Source organism: Scyliorhinus canicula, chromosome 1 (genome assembly GCF_902713615.1).
Source record: "Scyliorhinus canicula chromosome 1, sScyCan1.1, whole genome shotgun sequence".
NCBI lineage: Eukaryota > Metazoa > Chordata > Chondrichthyes > Carcharhiniformes > Scyliorhinidae > Scyliorhinus > Scyliorhinus canicula.
In genome coordinates, this window is record NC_052146.1 from 141623538 (window position 1) to 141643740 (window position 20203).

The window sequence follows — 20203 nt, forward strand, 5'->3', positions numbered from 1 at the left end:
TGGCATGCCCAACTTCCCGATGCTGTAAGAGGGAGGGAAAATTAAAAAGACATCACCCTTTAAAATGGACATCCCTGACAGGCAGGCAGATGATCAGAAGGTGATGAGTCTGTGTTAGTCCCTTTCCTACAGCAAAGCCTGGTCTTTGTCATCACTGGGCCAAGACCTCGCTCGGCTGGAACCATAAGGTGGATGGTGAGTAACGACCACCCCAAGTTACAAGAATCCATGGTCAGGCATCTTCCACCCCACCCCAAAATGTATTTCGGCACCTGGAATGGCAGGACCCTTATGGACAACACCAACATCAACAAACCTGAACATCGCACCGCCATCCTAGCCCTGGAACTCTGACACCACAATATTGGCATTGCCGCCCTGAGCGAGACACGACTGGCAGAAGGCAAGCTTAAAGAACAAGGTGGCAGATACACCTTCTTGTGGAATGGCAAAGCGGAAGAAGAACGTCGTCTTTGCGGTTGGCTTCACCATAAAAAATGAATTGACCAGAAGTCTCAATGAGCGAATGCCTCATGGGCCTATGAATCACCCTGGCCCAGAAGCAGCACATCACAGCTGTCAGTGCCTAGGCCCTAACCCTTGATGCAATGGACAAGACAAAAGAGGCTTTCTACTCCAGCCTTGACCAATCGCTGTACCGCATCCCAAAGAAAGACAAGCTGATTCTCCTCGGCGACTTCAATGCTAGAGTCGGTAAAGACGCAAACCTTTAGAAAGGCATGTGGTAGGGAATGCCTGGAGAAAACAAATGTCAACGGAGTCCTCCTGACAAAATGGTTAGAACATGACCTGGTCGTTACAAATACCCTGTTCCGCCAGAGGGACAAGTAGCTGACCTCTTGGAAATATCCCTGCTCCAAGCACTTGCACCTAATAGACTATAGCATCGTCCGAGCAAGGGACCGCAAAGATGTCCATATCACCCATGCCACGACCGGAGCCGATGACTGCTGGGCTGACCATCGACTAATCCACTCTACCATCTCCATCACCCTGGCCTCAGCCTAGCACAGACAGAAGAAACTCAGCCGCTGGCGGCTCAATGTCGCTGGACTCAAAGAAAGAAGAAAGAGCTACTCAGTTGGTGCCTCACAGCTAACCTGGTGACGACCAGTGAACCAGAGCTGCAGAATGCCCACAGTGCTGGTCCACTTTAAAAGCCGCCATAGTCAGCACCTACGAGGAGATGCTCAGGCTCTCGACTACGAAACACCAAGACCACGAGAACAATCAGGAAATCCAGAATCTCCTTGACTGCAAACGCAAGGCGTTCCTGAACTGGCAGCTCCACCAAAACTCGAGTGAGAGGAAACAAGCCTGCAGGCAACTGAAGGCCATTGTGCAACAAAGAATCTGTGACCTAAAGAACAGATGGTGGGTGAAAGGGCACAGGTAACTCAGCAACTCACCGACAACCGTGATGTGTGCAGCTTCTTCAGTGCAATTAAAACCATCTAGGCTCTGACCACACAGGGACCCACCTCGGAGAGCCAAAAACTCTCGGAGACGTTCACGAAAAACAGAGAGGCAGTCAATGCTCGCTGGAGAGAACATTTCAAGGACCTCCTCAACCAAGTCACAGCCTTCAGCACAAGTGCCCTTGCCACCATCTTGCAGAATGTTACCCGCCACCATCACAGTACAATCCCAGCTCATCATGAGGTCAAAACAGCCATCCAACAGCTGAAAAACAACAAGGCCAATTCCACGGACGGAAACCCCACAGAAGTATTAAAATGCGGCGGAGAAGCACTTTTGACAAAAATGCACAACCTCATCACCTTTGTCTAAAAGGAAGACAGCATGCAGGGTGATCTCAGAGACGTCTTAATTGTGCCCACCTTCAAGAAAGGAGACAGGTCCGACCGAGGAAATTACAGAGGGCTTTCCCTACGCTCCACCACAGGAAAGGTCATTGCGAGAATCCTCCTCAACCGCCTCCTCCCAGTGGCTGAAGAGCTCCTCTCTGAGTCTGAGTGCGGCTTCTGCCCATCAAAAGGCCCAATGGACCTGTTCTTCAGCATGCAACAAATCCAGGAAAAGTGCAGGGAGCAGCTTCAACCTCTGTACCTCCAATCTCATAAAGGCCTTAATCGTGAGGGTTCGTGGAACATCCTCCTCAAATCCGACTGCCCGCAGAAATTCGTCACCATTCTCCGCCTGCTCCATGATGACATGCAAACCATAATCCTCACCAATGGAACCACCACAGACCCAATACGTGTGAAAACTGGGGTCAATTAGGGCTGCATCATCGCACCAATGCTCATCTCCACATTCCTCACAGTAACACTCCACACCATCATCCTGAAGCTTTCCGCTGGAGTGGAGCTAACCTAGCAGAATTTGTTCAGCCACCGATGCCTCCAGGACAGAACCAAGACTACGTCAACCTCTGCAATAAGCTGCAGTATGCAGATGAAGCCTGTGTGTGCGCATATTCAAGAGGCCGAGTTACAAACCACTGTTGACGCATTCACGAGGCATATGAGGGAATGGGCCTCAGACTAAATATCCGGAAAAAAAAGCTCTGTACCAGCCCACTCCTGCCACATAAAACTGCCCCCCAACCATCAAGATCCACCGTGTCCCCTGGAAAATGTGGATAATTTCACAAACCAAGAGAGCCTCCTCTCGGCACGAGCAGATATTGACAATGAAATCAAGCATCGACTCCAAAGCGCCAGTGCAGTCTTCTGATGCCTGAGGAACAGAGTGTTCGAGGACCGAGACCTCAAATCTCGTGGCAAGCTCATGGTCTACAGAGCAGCCGTGGTCCCCTCCCTCCTGTGTGCATCAGAGACATGGACGATGTTCAGCAGACACCCCAAATCCCCGGAGAGACATCACCCACGCTGCCTCTGCAAAATCCTGCAAATCCACTGGCAGGGTAGGCATACTGACGTGAGAGTCCTCTCCCTGGCGAATAACCCCAGTATTGAGGGACTGATAGCACTCAACCAGCTGCGATGGGCAGGCTACATTGCCCGCATGCCCTACACAAGACTCCCAAAACAAGGGTTTCACTCTGAGCTCTGCAATGGCAAGCGATCACGAGGCGGGCAGAGAAAACACTACAAGGACACTCTGAAAGCCTCCCCCAATAATACAACATCCCCATTGACATGCGGGAATTGCTTGCCTCAGAACGCACAAACTGGAGAAGAAGCACTCGCGAAGGCGCCAATCACCTCGAGCGTCACAGGGTGGTGAACGTGGCGGTCAAGCGTAAACAGCGGAAGGAGAGCGCAGAATCCAGAGCGTCCCACCCACCCACCGCATCAAACACCACCTTTCCAACCTGTGGCACAGTCTAGGGATCTAGGAACGGACGATTCAGCCACCGCAAAACCCACCTCCCCGGAGTGGAAGCAACTCATCCTCGACCCTGAGGAACTGCCCAAGAAGGAGAAGAGGAGGACGTTATATCCCAAGTTACTGTTTTAAAAAAAAATGCCATCACATGGTATTCTTACGGCTAAAAATTGGTCCGCATTCATGTCAGCTGCAATGGACAAACTGAAATTCAAGTCTGCTGTTGGTCGTGTTTAGCAGGGTATTTCTTGGCAGCTGTAGCATCGATAAACATACCGCTATCCAACAGCACTTTGCTGTCATTTTTAGCCTCAGAGAGAGGGTTTCTCCCCACCAAGGCCACATTCCGAGAGATGAAGCGGGCCAGCAGGCAAACTCCTCATAGATTGGGCGCTATGTTGTCCACTAACCCACCCCACCCCCTTTTTTATTTCCCCCCCAACTCCCTCTAACCTTGGGGATGCCCCCCAAAGCCCCACCTCACCCCCCCCCTCCCTGATTCGACAAGAGGCAATGCCAACCTGGCACTTGGGCACCCTGGCTCTGACAGCCTGGCACCCTTGCAGTGCCCCTGACGCCATGGCAGTGCCACCCTATGGCACTATTTTGAAGAAGAGCAGAGGAATTATCCTCCATCTGCTGGCCAATATTCGTCACTCGAACAATAGCACAGAAAAAGCAGATTATTAGTGTTACAAGTAGGCTTACATTAACACTGAAATGACGTTACTGTGAAAATCCCCTAGTCGCCACACTACGGTGCTTGTTCGGGTACACTGAGGGAGAATTCAGAAAGTCCAATTCACTTAACAAGCACGTCTTTCTGGATTATCTGGTCATTATCACATTGCTGTTTATGGTACATAAATTGGCCGCCGCGTTTCCTGCACTATAACACCGACTACACATCAAAAGTACTTCATTGGCTGCAAAACATGATGAGGCGTCTGGTATAAGTGCAATCTTTCTTTTTTTCTGTATTGATCTGGGCTAAATTGAAGAGCGGAGTCTCCGAGCAGGGTACTGTGCCTCTGTGCAATCTCTGGGATCATTTTACTGTGACAGTCTCAAATACAGTTCCATAGGAACTGGTATCCACTCCACCCAGACGTCCTGTTGCTCAGCTCTGAAATATTGCATGGACAGGTAAAAAAGCTGAAACAATTTTGGCTATAAAGCCAGACAAAATAAACTGCAGAAATTGCATGACTGGCATTTAATTTTTTTATTTTTTTATTTTGGTCAGCAGTTCATAGTGGCAAAGATTTAAAACAAAATTCAACTTGTACAATACACTTCAACAAATAATTGAACAAATCACCTGATTATTTACAGAACTAATAGTTCTCTGCTGTCCCTCCAATTCCCGCATTTCTATGAAACGGCTGGAATTATGTTGACAACACAGTGAACTAAAGCTACATGAAACAATTTTCTCAAGTGTTAACTCAAATTCCGAGAGTCTGATTGCGCACGCAGCCATGTTTATTTCTTGGTGACCTGTACAAGGCCCCTTCACCCATTGAGGTTTACCATTGAGGATGATTCTACCCATGGAGTATTGTTTTGCTGAGAATATGAAGCTGACTAGCATTGTAATGGCGTTAGTTGACAGGAAGTTACTACTTTGCTGAGGAAAGTGCTGCTGTGCGCGATTCACTTCTGCGTGTTATATCTTAACCATAGAGCTTCCACGGGCGCTTCGGAGGCCTGTGGTGACATTTCAAATTGAAATTATGCAACAAATAAATCCATAAATAGGGAAACGATGCAACAAATACATCTATAAATAAGAATATAGTTTGCCATTTTCTTTAGAAGTACGGTGTGATTCTTCCAATTCTATTCAAGATCACTACCTCGAGGTCATAAAATAGAAAATGTGCGGTATTTTGCACGTATTTGAAAAAATATTGTGAGAAGTCTTACAACACCAGATTAAAGTCCAACAGGTTTGTTTCAAATCACTAGCTTTCGGCTGTCACCTGAGGGAGGGGCAGTGCTCCGAAAGCTAGTGAGTCAAAACAAACCTGTTGGACTTTAACCTGGTGTAAGACTTCTTACTGTGCTCACCCCAGTCCAACACCGGCATCTCCACATCATGAAAAACATTATTCAGGAGTTGACATGAAAGACCCCTGACATGATGCATCACCACTTTAGAAAGAGATGAGCAAACTAGATGATAGCTTTGTACCAAGCTTGATGTGTTTTACGTCATTTATGTCTACTGCTATTTGTTGGTCAGTAATTATTTTTAACTGAATGCTGAATTATCCCTGATTGATTGAAATACTCAGCTTTCTCCACCTCTAGTGTGTTAATATATGGGGATGGGGATGAGGGTGGTACAGTACTAAATTGAACTCCCTGAAGCACCTCAATCAAATCCATTCTTGTATGCCTCCTACTGGTTGATTACAGAGCAGCACTAATAAAAGCCTGGCACCAGCTGTCACACACACCAGCATCTCAGTCAGGAAATGGCAGACAGGTGGCACCCAAATAGGAGGACGAGAAATATATTTACAGTAAGGATGCCAAGAAAAAGAAAAAATACAAATAAGACATCAACATTTTTCGACAAACTTTTTCTTGAGGATCACTGGCACATGCTGGAGGAATGTGTATTCATAATAATAATCTTTCTTATTGTCAGAAGTAGGCTTACATTAACACCGTAATGAAGTTGCTGTGAAAATCCCCCAGTCGCCACAGTCCAGCGCCTGTTCGGGTACACTGAGGGAGAATTTAGAATGTCCAATTCACCAAACAACATGTCTTTCGGGACTTGAGGGAGGAAACCGGAGCACCTTGAGGAAACCCACGCAGGCACAGGGAGAATGTGCAGACTCCACACAGACAATGACCCAAGCCGGGAATCGAACCTGGCACCCTCGCGCTGTGAAGCAAGTGTTAACCACTGTACCTCCGTGTTAGTTAGAAACACATTGAAATACAACCTCTGTGTGCTGAATAACTCTGATTTGTTAAAAGTTGTTGCTATCTTTCATTCTGCCCAAAGGCATAGTTCAATCTCAGAATATCAACCAAGAAATCCAAAACCTCACAATAAGTAGGAAATAAATTACAAATGTAATAATAACTCCATACAGTAATTGGGTCAGAGACATGTATTTGTCCACTCTTCAGCAGAATAGCATCCATCTTTGTACTTGTACCTGAAATACGTCAAGTGTGTTGGAATCCATATTGGATACTTGTTCAACTTTTCTCATTGACTATATCTGAAAGTCCTGAAATACTGCTTTGTCAAGCGTAACCATTCTTAAATATTGCTCATTCAGAACTTGATGTTCACCTGAAATCAGATTGCAACGTCATTGTCTCTTCTCTTACTGCCTACACTGCTGGCTGGACTAGTAGGCCTTTGTTCTTGAATTGAACTTTGGTCTACTTTATCAGGGACATCCCTCAAAAAGTTAAATGGCTGCAAATGCCCCTGTGGCATTGGATTGACCTTTTGGCCTGCCAATATCTGCTCTGTATTATAGTTTGTCCAATTCTGCTCAGTAGAGGACTTGTTGCAGCTCTGGTAAGGTCCGTGAGCCCCTTCCACGGATGGGTACATATACTCTATTGGTATTGACTCCTTTTCAATGTAGTGACCTCCTGGAAAGTCAGACGGTTTTCGATAGTGTTGTTTCTTGGAGCTGGTCTGAATGTTCCTGATAAGACACTTGCCAACGAGGTGGAACAATTCCAGAAAGTTTAACAGGAGCGATATCAGAGCTACCACAAACATAAATAAAATGAAAATGGTCTTTTCTGTGGGGCGAGATATAAAACAATCTACCTTGTGTGGACAGGGCTCTCTTACACATTCATAAATGGGAGACATGGTAAAGCCATATAAGACCCACTGACCAAATAGAAAGCTCAGTTCGAATGACATCTTGAAAATAATGCTGAGTGTGTAGGTGCACATCAGTGCTCCCCTAATTTTGACCTTTCCTGCCTCATCAATGCAGTACTTTAACTTCTTTCTTGCAATTTCTTTCATGATGAGTTCACTTTGGCTGTCTTTGCATGGCAGGGATCTCAGTGCCTCCTCTTGCTGCTTCAGTTTTTCTTCCTGCCGCGCTATGTGCATCACATGACCCAAGTAGATAAGAGTCGGCGTTGACACAAAGAGGATCTGTAGTACCCAATAGCGGACATGCGAGATTGGGAAAGCCTTGTCGTAGCAGACATTCTCACAACCTGGCTGTCGTGTGTTACAATTAAAGTCCGACTGCTCATCGCCCCACACATACTCTGCAGCTGTGCCCAGGATTAGAATCCGAAATATGAAGAGGACAGTGAGCCAGATCTTGCCAATCACAGTTGAGTGTTCCTGGACTTCATCAAGGAGTTTTTCCAAAAAACTCCAGTCTCCCATCTTCTTGACCTCTTTCCTGTCAATGATAAAAACAGTCACTTTTTTGCCAATCATGGACGATGTTTTTTTGCGTTAATTCAGCTATCAGCATGTAGTCCACAATTGGTGGTTGTTTAACCTTTAATAGCCAGTTGTATTAGACCGAGGCGCCCATATTAGCACTGCCTTAGTGTGAATTGCATGCCAGTGAATTAGGAGTCCTTTCTGCATTCACGCCAATTTTTATTTCTTTTGAATGTCTCATTTTGCAATTGGAGTTAATGTAGGGTTTTGATCACTAAATTTATAATTCAAGAGCTGTGTTGTAATTTTATTTGAAACATAGGAATAGGTGTTCTGCCCCTTGAACCTCTTCCTTTGTTCAGTTAAATCATGGTTACATTGTAGCTCAACTCCATTAACGTGTCTTTTTCCGCAACCGTATTATCATAACCCCTTTATCTTTAAAAAAAAATGTATTCTTCGAAACCTCAGTTGTTTCAATCAGGGGGAGAGAGTTCCAGATTTCCAATAACAGTTGTGTGAAAGATATGCATCCTGGTTCCACCCCTTTAAATGACCAAGCTCTAATTTTAAATATTCATGGGTTCCTGCATTAGACAAAATAGTTTCTCAGTCTCTATACAATTGAATCCTTTTTTACACACTATGATTAGACCATCTCCCAACCTTCTAAACTGAAAGAAATGCAAACTCGAAGTATGCAACTAGCTTCATAATTTAATCCTTTAAACCCTGCTGTAACTTTTAAGACCATTATATTTTTTCTAACAAGCATCCAGAAAACTGAACTTTGTACTTCAGATGGCATCTCAACAAAACCTTGTACAACAGAGGCATCACTTGATTTTTGTATTCCGAACCTCGGGATAAAAGCCTACATTCCATTGATTGATGAAAATTCCATAGCCTTTTTAGAATCTCCACTCACAGTTATTTGTATATGTAAAAAAATGTATAATTGTATCCTTTTTTAAATGTAATTCATTAAGCTTGATGGAAAATTTCTAATTCAAAATATTTGAGAGAATTTTAGAGAGTAAAAATTCTTTCACATTTCTGTTATATGATCAGATGAAAGTTTTGATTTTCTTATTGCCCGGGATGTGACATTCAGTCATAGTTCCGTATGGTATTCTAATGTCAGAAGTGCTAGGAGAAGATGAAATGTATCACAGAATTATTATGACGCAGAAGGAGGCCATTTGGCCCAATGTGTCTCCACTGGCTCTCCAAACGAGCATCATGGCTTAGTGCCATTCCCCTGCCTTATCCCCATACCCCAGCTCATTGTTTCTATTTAAGTAATCATCTAATGCCCTCTTGAATGCCTTAAATGAACTTTCCTCCACCACACTTCCAGGCAGTGCATTCCAGACCTGAGCCAATCGTTATTTGACAAAGTGTTTTTCCCACATCACATTTGCTTCTTTTGCAAATCACTTGGAATCTGTGCTCGCTCCCTATCTACTCTGTCCTGCCCCCTCAAGGTTTTGAATATTTCTCTCAAATCGCCTCCTAGCCTTCTTCTCTCAGAAGAGAACACTCCCAATCTCCCTAGTCTATCTTTATAACTGAAGATCCTCATTCCTGGAACCATTCTTGTGAACCTGTTCTGCACTCTCACCAATGTGTTCACATCCTTCCTACAGTATGGTGCCCAGAACTGTACTCCTGCTGAGGTCTAATTAGTGTCGTATCTTGTATAAGTTCAGCATAACATTGAATCATAGTATTCCTACATTGCAGAAGGAGGCCATTCGACCCATCAAGTCTGCACCAACCCTCTGAAAGCACATCCTAGCTAGGCCTGCTCCCCCACCCTATACCCCCAGCTCCCTCCCCATCTTTGGACTTGGCTGTAAAAGGCTTTAGATTTTGATGGAGCAAGATGGTGGAGTTGGAGCAATAATCCTCAGGCAGCTCCCTGCAGTGAAAGTTTGATTCTGTTGATTCTCAATAATGTGTTGCTTGTGTAAACCCTCTGAATGCATGATTGATCTGCAGCATGTGATTCAAACGACATGACCATGAAACTAGGTTATCATTATGCAATCATTGAATGATACCAAACTGTAGGCAATTTGGCCCATTGTGTCTGTTTCTGCTCTTTCCCATAGCCCCATGTTTTTTTTTCATTTCAAAAGTTCATCCAATCCCCTTGTGGGTTATTAGTGCATCTACTCCCATGACCCTTGCAGAGAGTGCTTTCCAGAAATAACAACTTGCTGTTCCATAAAGCCTCTGGTTCTTTTGTCAGTTGCCTTAAATCTGCACTCTTTGGGACCAACACTGAAAATAATGGCTCCTTATTTACACTATCAAAACCCTACATGATTTTGAACATCTCTTTCAAATCTTTCCTTAACCTTCTCTGGTCAATGGCGAACAACTCCAGCTCATGTAACTGAGAACCAGAAGGGTACTAAAGGACGGAGCTATCAGAATAAACACAATAATCTTTGGTTCTCTTTCTGCTTCAAAGAATTTTACTGCCTTTCTCAAAGGATTAATGAAGAAACATGAGGTCCTCAACAAAGAATGCTACAATATGGCAGAGTGATTTACCCCATGGTGCAATAAGATTGTGATTGGAACTATAGATAATTTAGTGAAAAGTCTTGTTCTTTTGGGGATTGGAGACTTGCGGTCTACCCCGAGCCCCACATACAACAGATAGTGTGTAAAGCTCAGAAAGATTCCAACAATCTTGAGGTGAAGGAAAGGTTGTCCAACAACGTGCATGAACGGCAAAGGCGAACAGTTTCTGCTTCAAGGGAAACAGTCTCAAAAATAGTCAGACTTTACTGCTGAATGGCCCTCTCCTCCACAGAGGGCTGCTTTTCGTTGCTGGGCTTAGTTTGCGATATATGATTTTGAGTTGGAGCGACTGGCAAAAAAAATAGAGCCAGCATAAAGTCAACGAGCAGTCCTTTAATAATTGCTGGTACTGTATATACTGAGCTATTCCCAATGACCCAGGTTCGCTCCCAGCATATTGTGTGCTATGCGATGAAAGAATTATTAATTGAGCTCCCTTTGTAAAATTACATGAGGATGGTTTGTGGTCCTCAGTACACAGCTCGCTGTGCCAGGTGAATATTATCCACTCAATATCTCCTCTTCCCAGACCATGCTGTAAAACAGATGGATTTGTGAAGCCCTGCATATGGCTGTCAGGAAGAGCATTGTTTAATCTGAACAAATGGCAATGGTAAATTTGCCAAGCGGTTAGTCACTTTTTCCTTTGTACCGAGTCAGAAGCCATTGGCATATGGCTCACAAGCGAATAAAATAGCACATAGGAGTGATCATTAATATTTCTTCACTGTAATGGTGACTAAGATGGTGCCTGATGACACCTGGGCAGAGTTAACCTGGCAATAGAGGAATGCTGTAAACTCGATGATTTAACATCCGATCTTTCCCATATTTGTTCTGATTGGTATCTATAACAGTGCGGATAGCTGAGCTATCCTTTGCTCAGGATGGTTCATCTGACACTTAGTGTTTTAAGGGTCTGTTTTTTCAAATTCCAGATGACGGCTCATCCCTGCGAATTCCTAAATGGACACCCACCCAGGTAAACACCCCGCCCCCAACCAAACTGACACACATTCAGGAATCGCTTGTTAATGTGCATATCCTTCAAGGAACTAACTGAAAAATAGAACTGACCACTTGATGTTATCATGGGGCAGAAATTTCCGTTAAGGTATTATACATCAACAAAAAGAGTGTATTAGTCAATGATCAAAACAAGGAGAAAATGTTTAAATCTGAACAACTCTGAGACACCCCCACCCGCAAGAGGGTCTGAAAATGTAAACAATCGTGTTCCCTGTTCTGGATTCAGTTTCAAGGCACAAAAGAAAAATCCTGACAAAAGAATTTGGATCTTACAATGACAACAAATGCCTTCAAAATACTTCAGCAATGAAAACAGAAATTGAAAAAGCAGTGTTATAGCTTCTATTTAGCTCTTTATCTGTCAATCAAATGCAAAAAGAAAACACAGTAGCAACCTTTACCCATTTACTGTACAAGGGAAACCTTTTTAAAACTACGAGAACACCTGAACTTTCAACCCTGTGGAGACACAATAATTAATTTCTTCCATCTCATAGAATTTATTTCAGGTTGTTCTGTAACACCGTAATGATATTCTGCCCGGTTGAACACGCCATCCTTCATCCACTAATTTAACAGGGAGTAGAATTCAAAAACTTACCAACAGTAAGTTTAAATAAAGAGTCAGGACGCTGTAACGTGACACCCGTCCTTCAGGATTGTAATGTTCCACTTTCTCAGAGTCAAAACATTTAAAGGGAGACCTCCTTCAACGTCACCACTGATGTCTGCTGCAGAATCACAAGTTATATTGTTTTTAACGGAAGATGTAGTTGAGCAGGAATGTATGAGTCCTGTATGCTGACTGCTTCCAGCGACAGGAAGGAAATCACCACCATTAACAGCCTCTGCCTACTTCTCTCGGGATGACAGCTCCAGCAGCATTAACTGTAAATCCTGTAGCTTCAGCCGTCTGCCTCTGAGCAAGCAACTCCTGAAAAAATAAAGTTTGATGGCAAATATTACGGAGCCTTTTAATCCTTTGTTCTGGAATCCAGTGTTCTTTGTTGGAGAGGGACTCCTTACTCATTTGCTTTCGGTCTTGACTGGGGGTGGGAAGCGAGTTGCTGAGTTGAGGGAGGTCATTCCGATCATAAGGCAGCCTCTTGCTTTCTGAGTTTAACCGCTGGCAATGTGAAAACACTAAGGCTACAGCTTCCAAAGATGAAGAGCCAGAGAAAGTGTTCACATTTACCAAAGTGCTCCAAAAAAAATCTCATGAGGATTGGGAGCTATATTGAGGTAGGGATGATTAATTCAGATCAACTGTGGTTGGTGAACTGGGAAGAAAAGGTTAATGATTTGGAGAATTAGGGGAAGAGGATTGTTGAATGTCCAAGTGTTAAATGATCCTTTCTCATCCTTGATTTTTCCTGGGTTTTTATAGAGCCATGAAAACATAAACTATCTGATGAATAGTTGGTCATGTCCCAATGGCAGGAAAATAGAATCCACAGATAGATCTTGCCCTGGACTCCTAAGGAATTAACCCCTTCCTCAGATCGACAGTTTGCCTTGCCTTACCATGTGTGGTTAGTTGAAGTTTGTTTAGAATGTTTTAACTGATGGACACAATGCTGTATTCTCATGGCTTAAAAATAGCAGGACTTAAAATAGCCTGAGATTTTAGATTGTATGAGTGAAGTTGTGGGAACAGATGTAGATGGCAAAATTTAAAAAATACCAGTGAGAGTGCTCATAATCCAAGAATAACGTCCAATTGCTGAGGGTCAATTGGTCCAACTGATGACACCTCCTAGTTCAAGCACTAAAGATTCTAAAAGCACGCCGGTGTATATGTTCTTAACTGTCTGTGTATACATTTGCAACTCAGTGGATGTTCTATGTTGCTTATTGATCAGTGTGTTTTTTTGAGATGTGGGCCATTTTCCAGGTTTGACTGCTGTTGCTGAGGTAACCAAGTCAGTGCTTTATTTGCATCTAAAGAAGGTAATCTTGAGTGCAGATGTTGCTCTTGTTGTTAGATGCCAAGAGCACATGCAGGGTTGTATGAGATTATTAGTCCAATCTGCAGAAGTGTATTAGTGCCCAAGCTAACTTGATGCCTCCCAGTAAAGTTTCAGAATTACCCCCCTGTAAATCTCTCGCCTCTCTGTCTCTCTCTCTCTCCTCCGTTAAAGTCTTTAAAGCAGATCCCGGCTCTGGGTCACTGTCCATGTGGAGTTTGCACATTCTCCCTGTATCTGCGTGGGTTTCACCGCCATAACCCAAAGATGTGCAGGGTGGTGGATTGGCCACACTATATTGCCCCTTAATTTGAAAAAATGAATTGGGTACTGTACTGTAAATTTATTTTAAAAAAGTCTTTAAAGCATATACAGTTGACCAAGCCTTTTGTAACCTATCCTAATATCTCCTTATGCAGTTCAAATGTCTTGAGACATTTGGCTCCATTAATGGGCTATTAGGTAAAGCTTCCGCTTTGGGTACTAATGGTCATCTGCACGCAAATTGCACTTGAATGCATGCTGGTTTTCTGAAGTGAAGTTATGGTTTAAGATTCCGTTCAAACTTGTTTCTCTCATCACAAGCACAAAATGAACCAGCCAAAGCAGACAGAGTGATAGAATATATTTACAGACAAGCATATCAATTAGGAGCAGGAGTAAACCAGTTGGTTACTTGAGTCTGCTTCGCCATTCAATAAGATCATGGCTGATCTCAACTCTACATTCCCACCTAACAACAGGGGCAGCACAGTAGCATGGTGGTTAGCATAAATGCTTCACAGCTCCAGGGTCCCAGGTTCGATTCCTGGCTGGGTCACTGTCTGTGCGGAGTCTGCACGTCCTCCCCGTGTGTGCGTGGGTTTCCTCCGGGTGCTCCGGTTTCCTCCCACAGTCCAAAGATGTGCGGATTAGGTGGATTGGCCATGCTAAATTGCCCGTAGTGTCCTAAAAAGTAAGGTTAAGGGGGGGTTGTTGGGTTACGAGTATAGGGTGGATACGTGGGTTTGAGTAGGGTGATCATTGCTCGGCACAATATCGAGGGCCGAAGGGCCTGTTCTGTGCTGTACTGTTCTATAACAGTCACCTTTGACTCCTCTGTTAGTCAAGAATCTATCGACCTCTGCCTGAAAACTATTTTAGTCACTCTGCCTCAAATGCTCTCCAGGGCAGAGGGTTCCAGAGGTTCAGCTTCAGCTTGGCAGCAGGAAAACTCTTAAATATGGCCTCAGCGGGGTGAAACTTCTGGCGGAACGGTAGCACTGTTGCTTCACAGCGGCAGGATCCTAAGTTCGATTCCTCGCTTGGGTCACTGTCTGTGCGGAGTCTGCATGTTCTCCCTGTGTCTGTGTGGGTTTCCTCCGGGTGCTCTGGTTTTCTCCCACAAGTCCTGAAAGACTTGCTGTTAGATAATTTGGACATTCTGAATTCTCCCTCTGTGTACCCGTGCAGTTGCCGGAATGTGGCAACTGGGGCTTTTCACAGTAACTTCATGGCAGTGTTAATGTAAGCCTACTTGTGACAATAAAGATTATTTTAAAAAAACTACAGAGTGTAAAGAAACCTGGCAAAGTGCCGTTGAATAGTCAGATGTTTATCATTGCTGCGACTGTCTTGTTCTGCTCTTGGCGTAGCATAAGCTGCTTCCTTGATTTTCACTCTGACAAAGGAAGGTTTAGACGTGGAGATAATTTCAACACGTTTATTAAACTATTAACAATTCTCCTACTCGGATTCGCCTCTACTGTTAATCCTTCTATAGCTACTCAGACTGACGAACCAGTCTACTACAATCCACGTGGTGGGTGTGATGTTGAATCAACCCTGTGTCTGTACTCACTGAGTGTCTCCACTGGAAAGAGAAAGATCATGTGTGCTGTGTACTTTATATATGGGTTGGTGTAATGCCCCCCTGTGGTGGTGTCACCTCTGTGTATAACGTGAATGGCCATTGGTTGTGTCCTATCTTACTGACCTATTGGTTGAGTGTCTGTGTGTCATGCCTCTGGTGCTCCCTCTAGTGTCTAGCTAGTCTACGTGTACTTACATTAACCCCTTGTGTATCTACAGTGATGCATATCACCACATCCCCCCTTTTTCGTGTTACATATTTTCTGTACACTGTTAAAGAGAATTGAACAAAAAGACAGGTAGATAAGTGATGCTCTGTACAAGTCATGATAACAGTGATCATTAAACAATAAGTCCAACTCATATGTATGAGTCCAAAACCCATCAATTATCATGGTTGAATGTCTTTCTTGTTGGGTTGGTGAGTTGGTGATTTCGATGGTGGCATGTCCTTGTGAACGCCATCAGTATCCCTGTGCATAAGGAACCAAGAAATGGTCAAATCACTTTGTTGTCTGATTTGGAGTCTTTCAGGAATGCATTTGCTTGTGGAGAGGCTCGAGCGAATGATGTTTGAAGTAACGTGGTGTCACCGGAATCACCAGTGGTATTCCTTCACGGAGCTGAAAATCTATATTGGATAATTCACTTTTCCAGTGGTGGTAACTTCCCAAAATGCGAAAGGCATGCAAAGGTTAATTAATTTCTTAGATTCTCTGACGATTGTAATTGCTTACTTTCTTCCGTTCTGTTCACCTTCTGATTCACGCTTATTTCTGGGAAGTTACTCATGTTCTCTGCAGGGAAGCCAGATGTTCAATTCACTCAGCGTTTCCTTATTTTCCATTAGAAATCATAATAGAATAATCATAGAAAGCCAACATTGCAGAAGGAGGCCATTTGGACCATCAAGTCTGCACCGGCCCTCTGAAACAGTGCCCTACCTAGGCCAAAACCCCACCCTATCCCTGTAACCCCACCTAGGGCTAATTTATCGTAACCAATTCACCTAACCTAGTAGAACATTACTTTTTGTCTCTTATATTAAAAAATGTATCAGCCTGTCATCTGTGGGTCACCTGGTTTTAAATAGATTAAAATGACTTTAGATTTCCAAAAGTCTTTGACAAGGTGCCGCATTGGAGACTGTTAAATAAATTAAAATCCCATGGTGTTAAGGGTAAGATCCTGGCATGGCTAGAGGATTGGCTGACTGGCAGAAGGCAAAGAGTGGGAATAAAGGGGTCTTTTTCAGGATGGCAGCCGGTGACCAGTGGTGTTGTTACTCTGTTTACTTGCTATAAATATGTCGGTTAATAAGGTGGCCTTTCTTAATCCTAATTATGTGTATACTTTCAGAGTCGGCAGGTATCTCTCGATACCGCCACAAGGTTCAACCCGAATACCGATCAAAGAGCCAATACACCAGTTAGTTAGTTCAAAGTCAATACTATTTATTTACACACAGTAAGATCTACTCATGCACAATAACACTATAGGCTAAACCAGGGGTGGGCAAACTTTTCCGTGCAAGGGCCACATTCAGAAATTCACAATTTTAAAGGGCCGCATAGTATATTAAGTAAAATAATTACTTCACCCGGTTATGATTCTGGGCGCCTCATATAGAACATAGAACATAGAACAGTACAGCACAGAACAGGCCCTTCGGCCCTCGATGTTGTGCCGAGCAATAATCACCCTACTCAAGTCAACGTATCCACCCTATACCAGTAAGTAACCCAACAGCCCCCCCATTAACCTTAAAAAAAAAAATTTTTTGTAAACAATTTTTTTTAAAAAAATGACTTGGTGGGCCGCATAAAGACCTTTGGCGGGCCGCATGCGGCCTGCGGGCCGTAGTTTGCCCACCCCTGGGCTAAACTATATCTATCACTAACATCTATACTTAACTTCGGGGGCCCACTTAGGTCAGAGGAACAATGGCCATTTTTCGGATCTGAGGCTGTTAGGTTCAAAGAGGTAACAGGAGTACAGCTAAGGTCATCCGTCTGGTAGCGAGTGTTGACCTTGAACTTACTTGCTTCTGGTGATGCTGGTGGATGGGTCTCTCCGCTTGAGAGCCAAATCCAAGAGAGCGAACCTTTGGCGGGGGTTCCTTCTTATACTTGGACGTGCTTTGCGCGCTTTTAGGCGGGCCTTAAACTTGGTCCCAATTAATTGGGAAGCTTCTTGATCACTGCCATTGATCTAAACCAATAAAGGGGCGGGTGTCTTGATGGCTGGGCATGTCCTAAGTGGCCGTTGGCCTTGCTTTGTTTGTGTCTTCTTGTTGGGGTAGTGGCGCCGGGTTGTCTGGAACAGTATCGGCTACCTGAGTACTCATTCTTTGTTTCCCGGAGATGGGCCATCAATATGTAAATCGACCCAGAGTTTTGATTCCGTCTGCAGACTGCCTTCCAAATATACATTCAGGCTCTGTGCCTGCTTGTTGCTTAGTATTGTCCATATTTCCCTAAAGGCTCTGTGAGTGTCCATTTTATATACTGAAAGTGGCCATCCCAGATTGCTACAGTGTGCCTCAGGGGTCTGTGCTGGGACCACAACTTTTCACAATATACATTAATGATCTGGAAGAAGGAACTGAAGGCAATGTTGTTACATTTGCAGTTGATACAAAGATCTGTCGAGGGACAGATAGTATTGAGGAAGCAAGAGGGCTGCAGATAGATTTGGAAAAGCTAGGAGAATGGGCAATGAAATGGCAAATGAAATACAATGTGGAAAAGTGTGAGGTTATGCACTTTGGAAGGAGGAATTTAGGTATAGACTATTTTCTAAATGGGGAAATGCTTAGGACATCAGAAGCATAAAAGGACTTGGAAGTCCTTTTTCACGATCATTTAAGGTTAACGTGTAGGTTCAGTCGGCATTTTGGAAGGCAAATGCAATGTTAGCATTCATGTCAAGAGGGCTAGAATACAAGACGAGGTATGTACTCCTGAGGCTGTATAAGGCTCTGGTCAGACCCCATTTGGAGTATTGTGAGCAGTTTTGGGTCCTGTATCTAAGGAAGGATGTGTTGGCCTTGGAAAGGGTGCAGAGGATGTTCACAAGAATGATCCCTGGAATGAAGAACTTGTCGTATGAGGAACGTTTGAGGACTCTTGGTTTGTACTCATTGGAGTTTAGAAAGATGAAGGGGGATCTTATTGAAATTTATAGGATACTGCGAGGCCTGGATAGAGTGGACGTGGAGAGGATATTTCCACTTGTAGGAAAAACTAGAAGCAGAGGACACCATCTCAGACTAAAGGGATGATCCTTTAAAACAGAGATGAGAAGGAATTTCTTTAGCCAGCGGGTGGTGAATCTGTGGAACTCCTTGCCGCAGAAGGCTGTGGAGGCCAAATCGCTGAGTGTCTTTAAGACAGAGAGATAGGTTTTTGATTAATAAGGGGATAAGAGGTTATGGGGAGAAGGCAGGAGAATGGAGATGAGAAAAATATCAGCCATGATTGAATGGCGGAGCAGACTCGATGGGCCGAGTTGCCGAATTCTGCTCCTGTGTCTTATGGTCTTATCAACTTTAGCAAACTTTACAGAACCGTGTACTAGTTTCATTTGGGTACATAAGTAAGTTTCCTAGTAAATTAAGTGGCAGGAGTTTTAGGATGGCCGAGGCTTGGCCCCAACCATACAAAGGGTTGGTGAGGGAACACGTCCCTGCGATCTCCAAAAGCCCTGCTACCATTTTATATTTGAATGAGCATTGACTGGCAATAGCTGGGACCCAAACTCAAGTGGAAGACACATCTTGATTGATCGGCATCTCTCCACCCCTTCCAGGAACAATGCTGCAGTGGTTCGAATTGGCAGAGCAAGATGCTTCCTGGGACGACTTTCTGGGATTTGAAGAGTAAGTCAGGGATCCAGGATCCAGGCGGGGAGGAGAGGGAAGGCCTGAGTATTCATGAAGTGGAAATCTGGATCTCCAGGGATATCCCAGGATGTGGGGGGAAGGGGAAGGAAATCCACAGGTTACCAGGCCTTAAGGGAGGGCGCCCCTGTCAGAAGGGGCCTACCAGGTCAGGAGGGTGGGAACCCAGAGCGAATATCCTTCCTGCAATTGCAAGCTCCCTTCGCAGAACCAGCCGGGGGAGGGGGGTGCATATAAAAAAATATGTTTGTTAGTGTCCTTGCCCAAATAAATAAGTGGTTGCAAACGGTGCAATCAGTTGAAATTTGACATTTTTCAATGGGATGTTTATAAAGTAGCATTAAAGATCGTGAAAACTGGGTATGTGCGCAGCGTAAATTGTCCTAAAGATTGATCTTTTATGCTTGTTTGGCTGATTTTAAGCGACTGGCACTGACAGAAACTCGAAGCCATTATAAAAAAGCAAGAAACTCTCAACACAAACGCACTTCCGTCGATCATTGCAAATAACTTTGATGAAACATTCAGCTATGTTCGCTTCCACCCCAACCCTATCCCATTCTCTTCCCTCCCTATCTCTTGTATAGGCACCAACTAATGTGATAGTTTCCACATCCTCCTCACCAGAGTGGAAGCAACTCATCCTCGACCCTGAGGCATTGATATGCCTCTTCAAGGCCTGGATAGAATGGACGTGTAGAGGGTGTTTCCACTTGTAGGAAAAACTAGAAGCAGAGAACACCATCTCAGACTAAAGGGACGATCCTTCAAAACAGAGATGAGGAGGAATTTCTTCAGCCAGAGGGTGGTGAATCTGTGGAACTCTTTGCCGCAGAAAGCAGTGGAGGTCAAATTAAGACAGAGAGATAGGTTCTTGATTAATAACGTGGTAGATGTTTCAACATGGGGGATGCATATTCCCACTAAATCCTATCCTTGACATGAAATGCACATGTCCTACACTTGAGGGCCTTTCAATAAACTCAGCACAAGTAATGAATGGGACTGGAGAGCTTGTTGGTGAGAATAATAAAAACAGTATTCACTGAAGCAAGTATCTTGTCATTTTTCTTTTAACTTTTCCTAATTTTCTTCTTTGTGGTCTTGCTACGTGTG

The 20203-nt window shown here is 44.0% G+C and overlaps 1 protein-coding gene across 2 annotated transcripts; it reads right to left on the reverse strand.

Moving 5' to 3' along the window:
- Nucleotides 1-4546: 4546 nt before the first annotated feature.
- On the reverse strand, nucleotides 4547-13073 carry LOC119968131 (gap junction alpha-4 protein-like). Of its 2 annotated transcripts, XM_038801172.1 has the most exons (3): nucleotides 13053-13073; nucleotides 11970-12302; nucleotides 4547-7754 (listed from the first exon to the last, which is right to left on the reverse strand). In XM_038801172.1, exon 3 carries the CDS (start codon nucleotides 7736-7738, stop codon nucleotides 6665-6667), a length of 1074 nt encoding a protein of 357 aa, XP_038657100.1. In that variant the 5' UTR covers nucleotides 7739-7754; nucleotides 11970-12302; nucleotides 13053-13073; the 3' UTR covers nucleotides 4547-6664. The 2 variants fall into 2 exon arrangements, with proteins under 2 accessions (XP_038657100.1, XP_038657099.1); XM_038801171.1 differs by lacking the exon at nucleotides 13053-13073 and having other exon boundaries at nucleotides 11970-12738.
- Between the last annotated feature and the right edge of the window lie 7130 nt (nucleotides 13074-20203).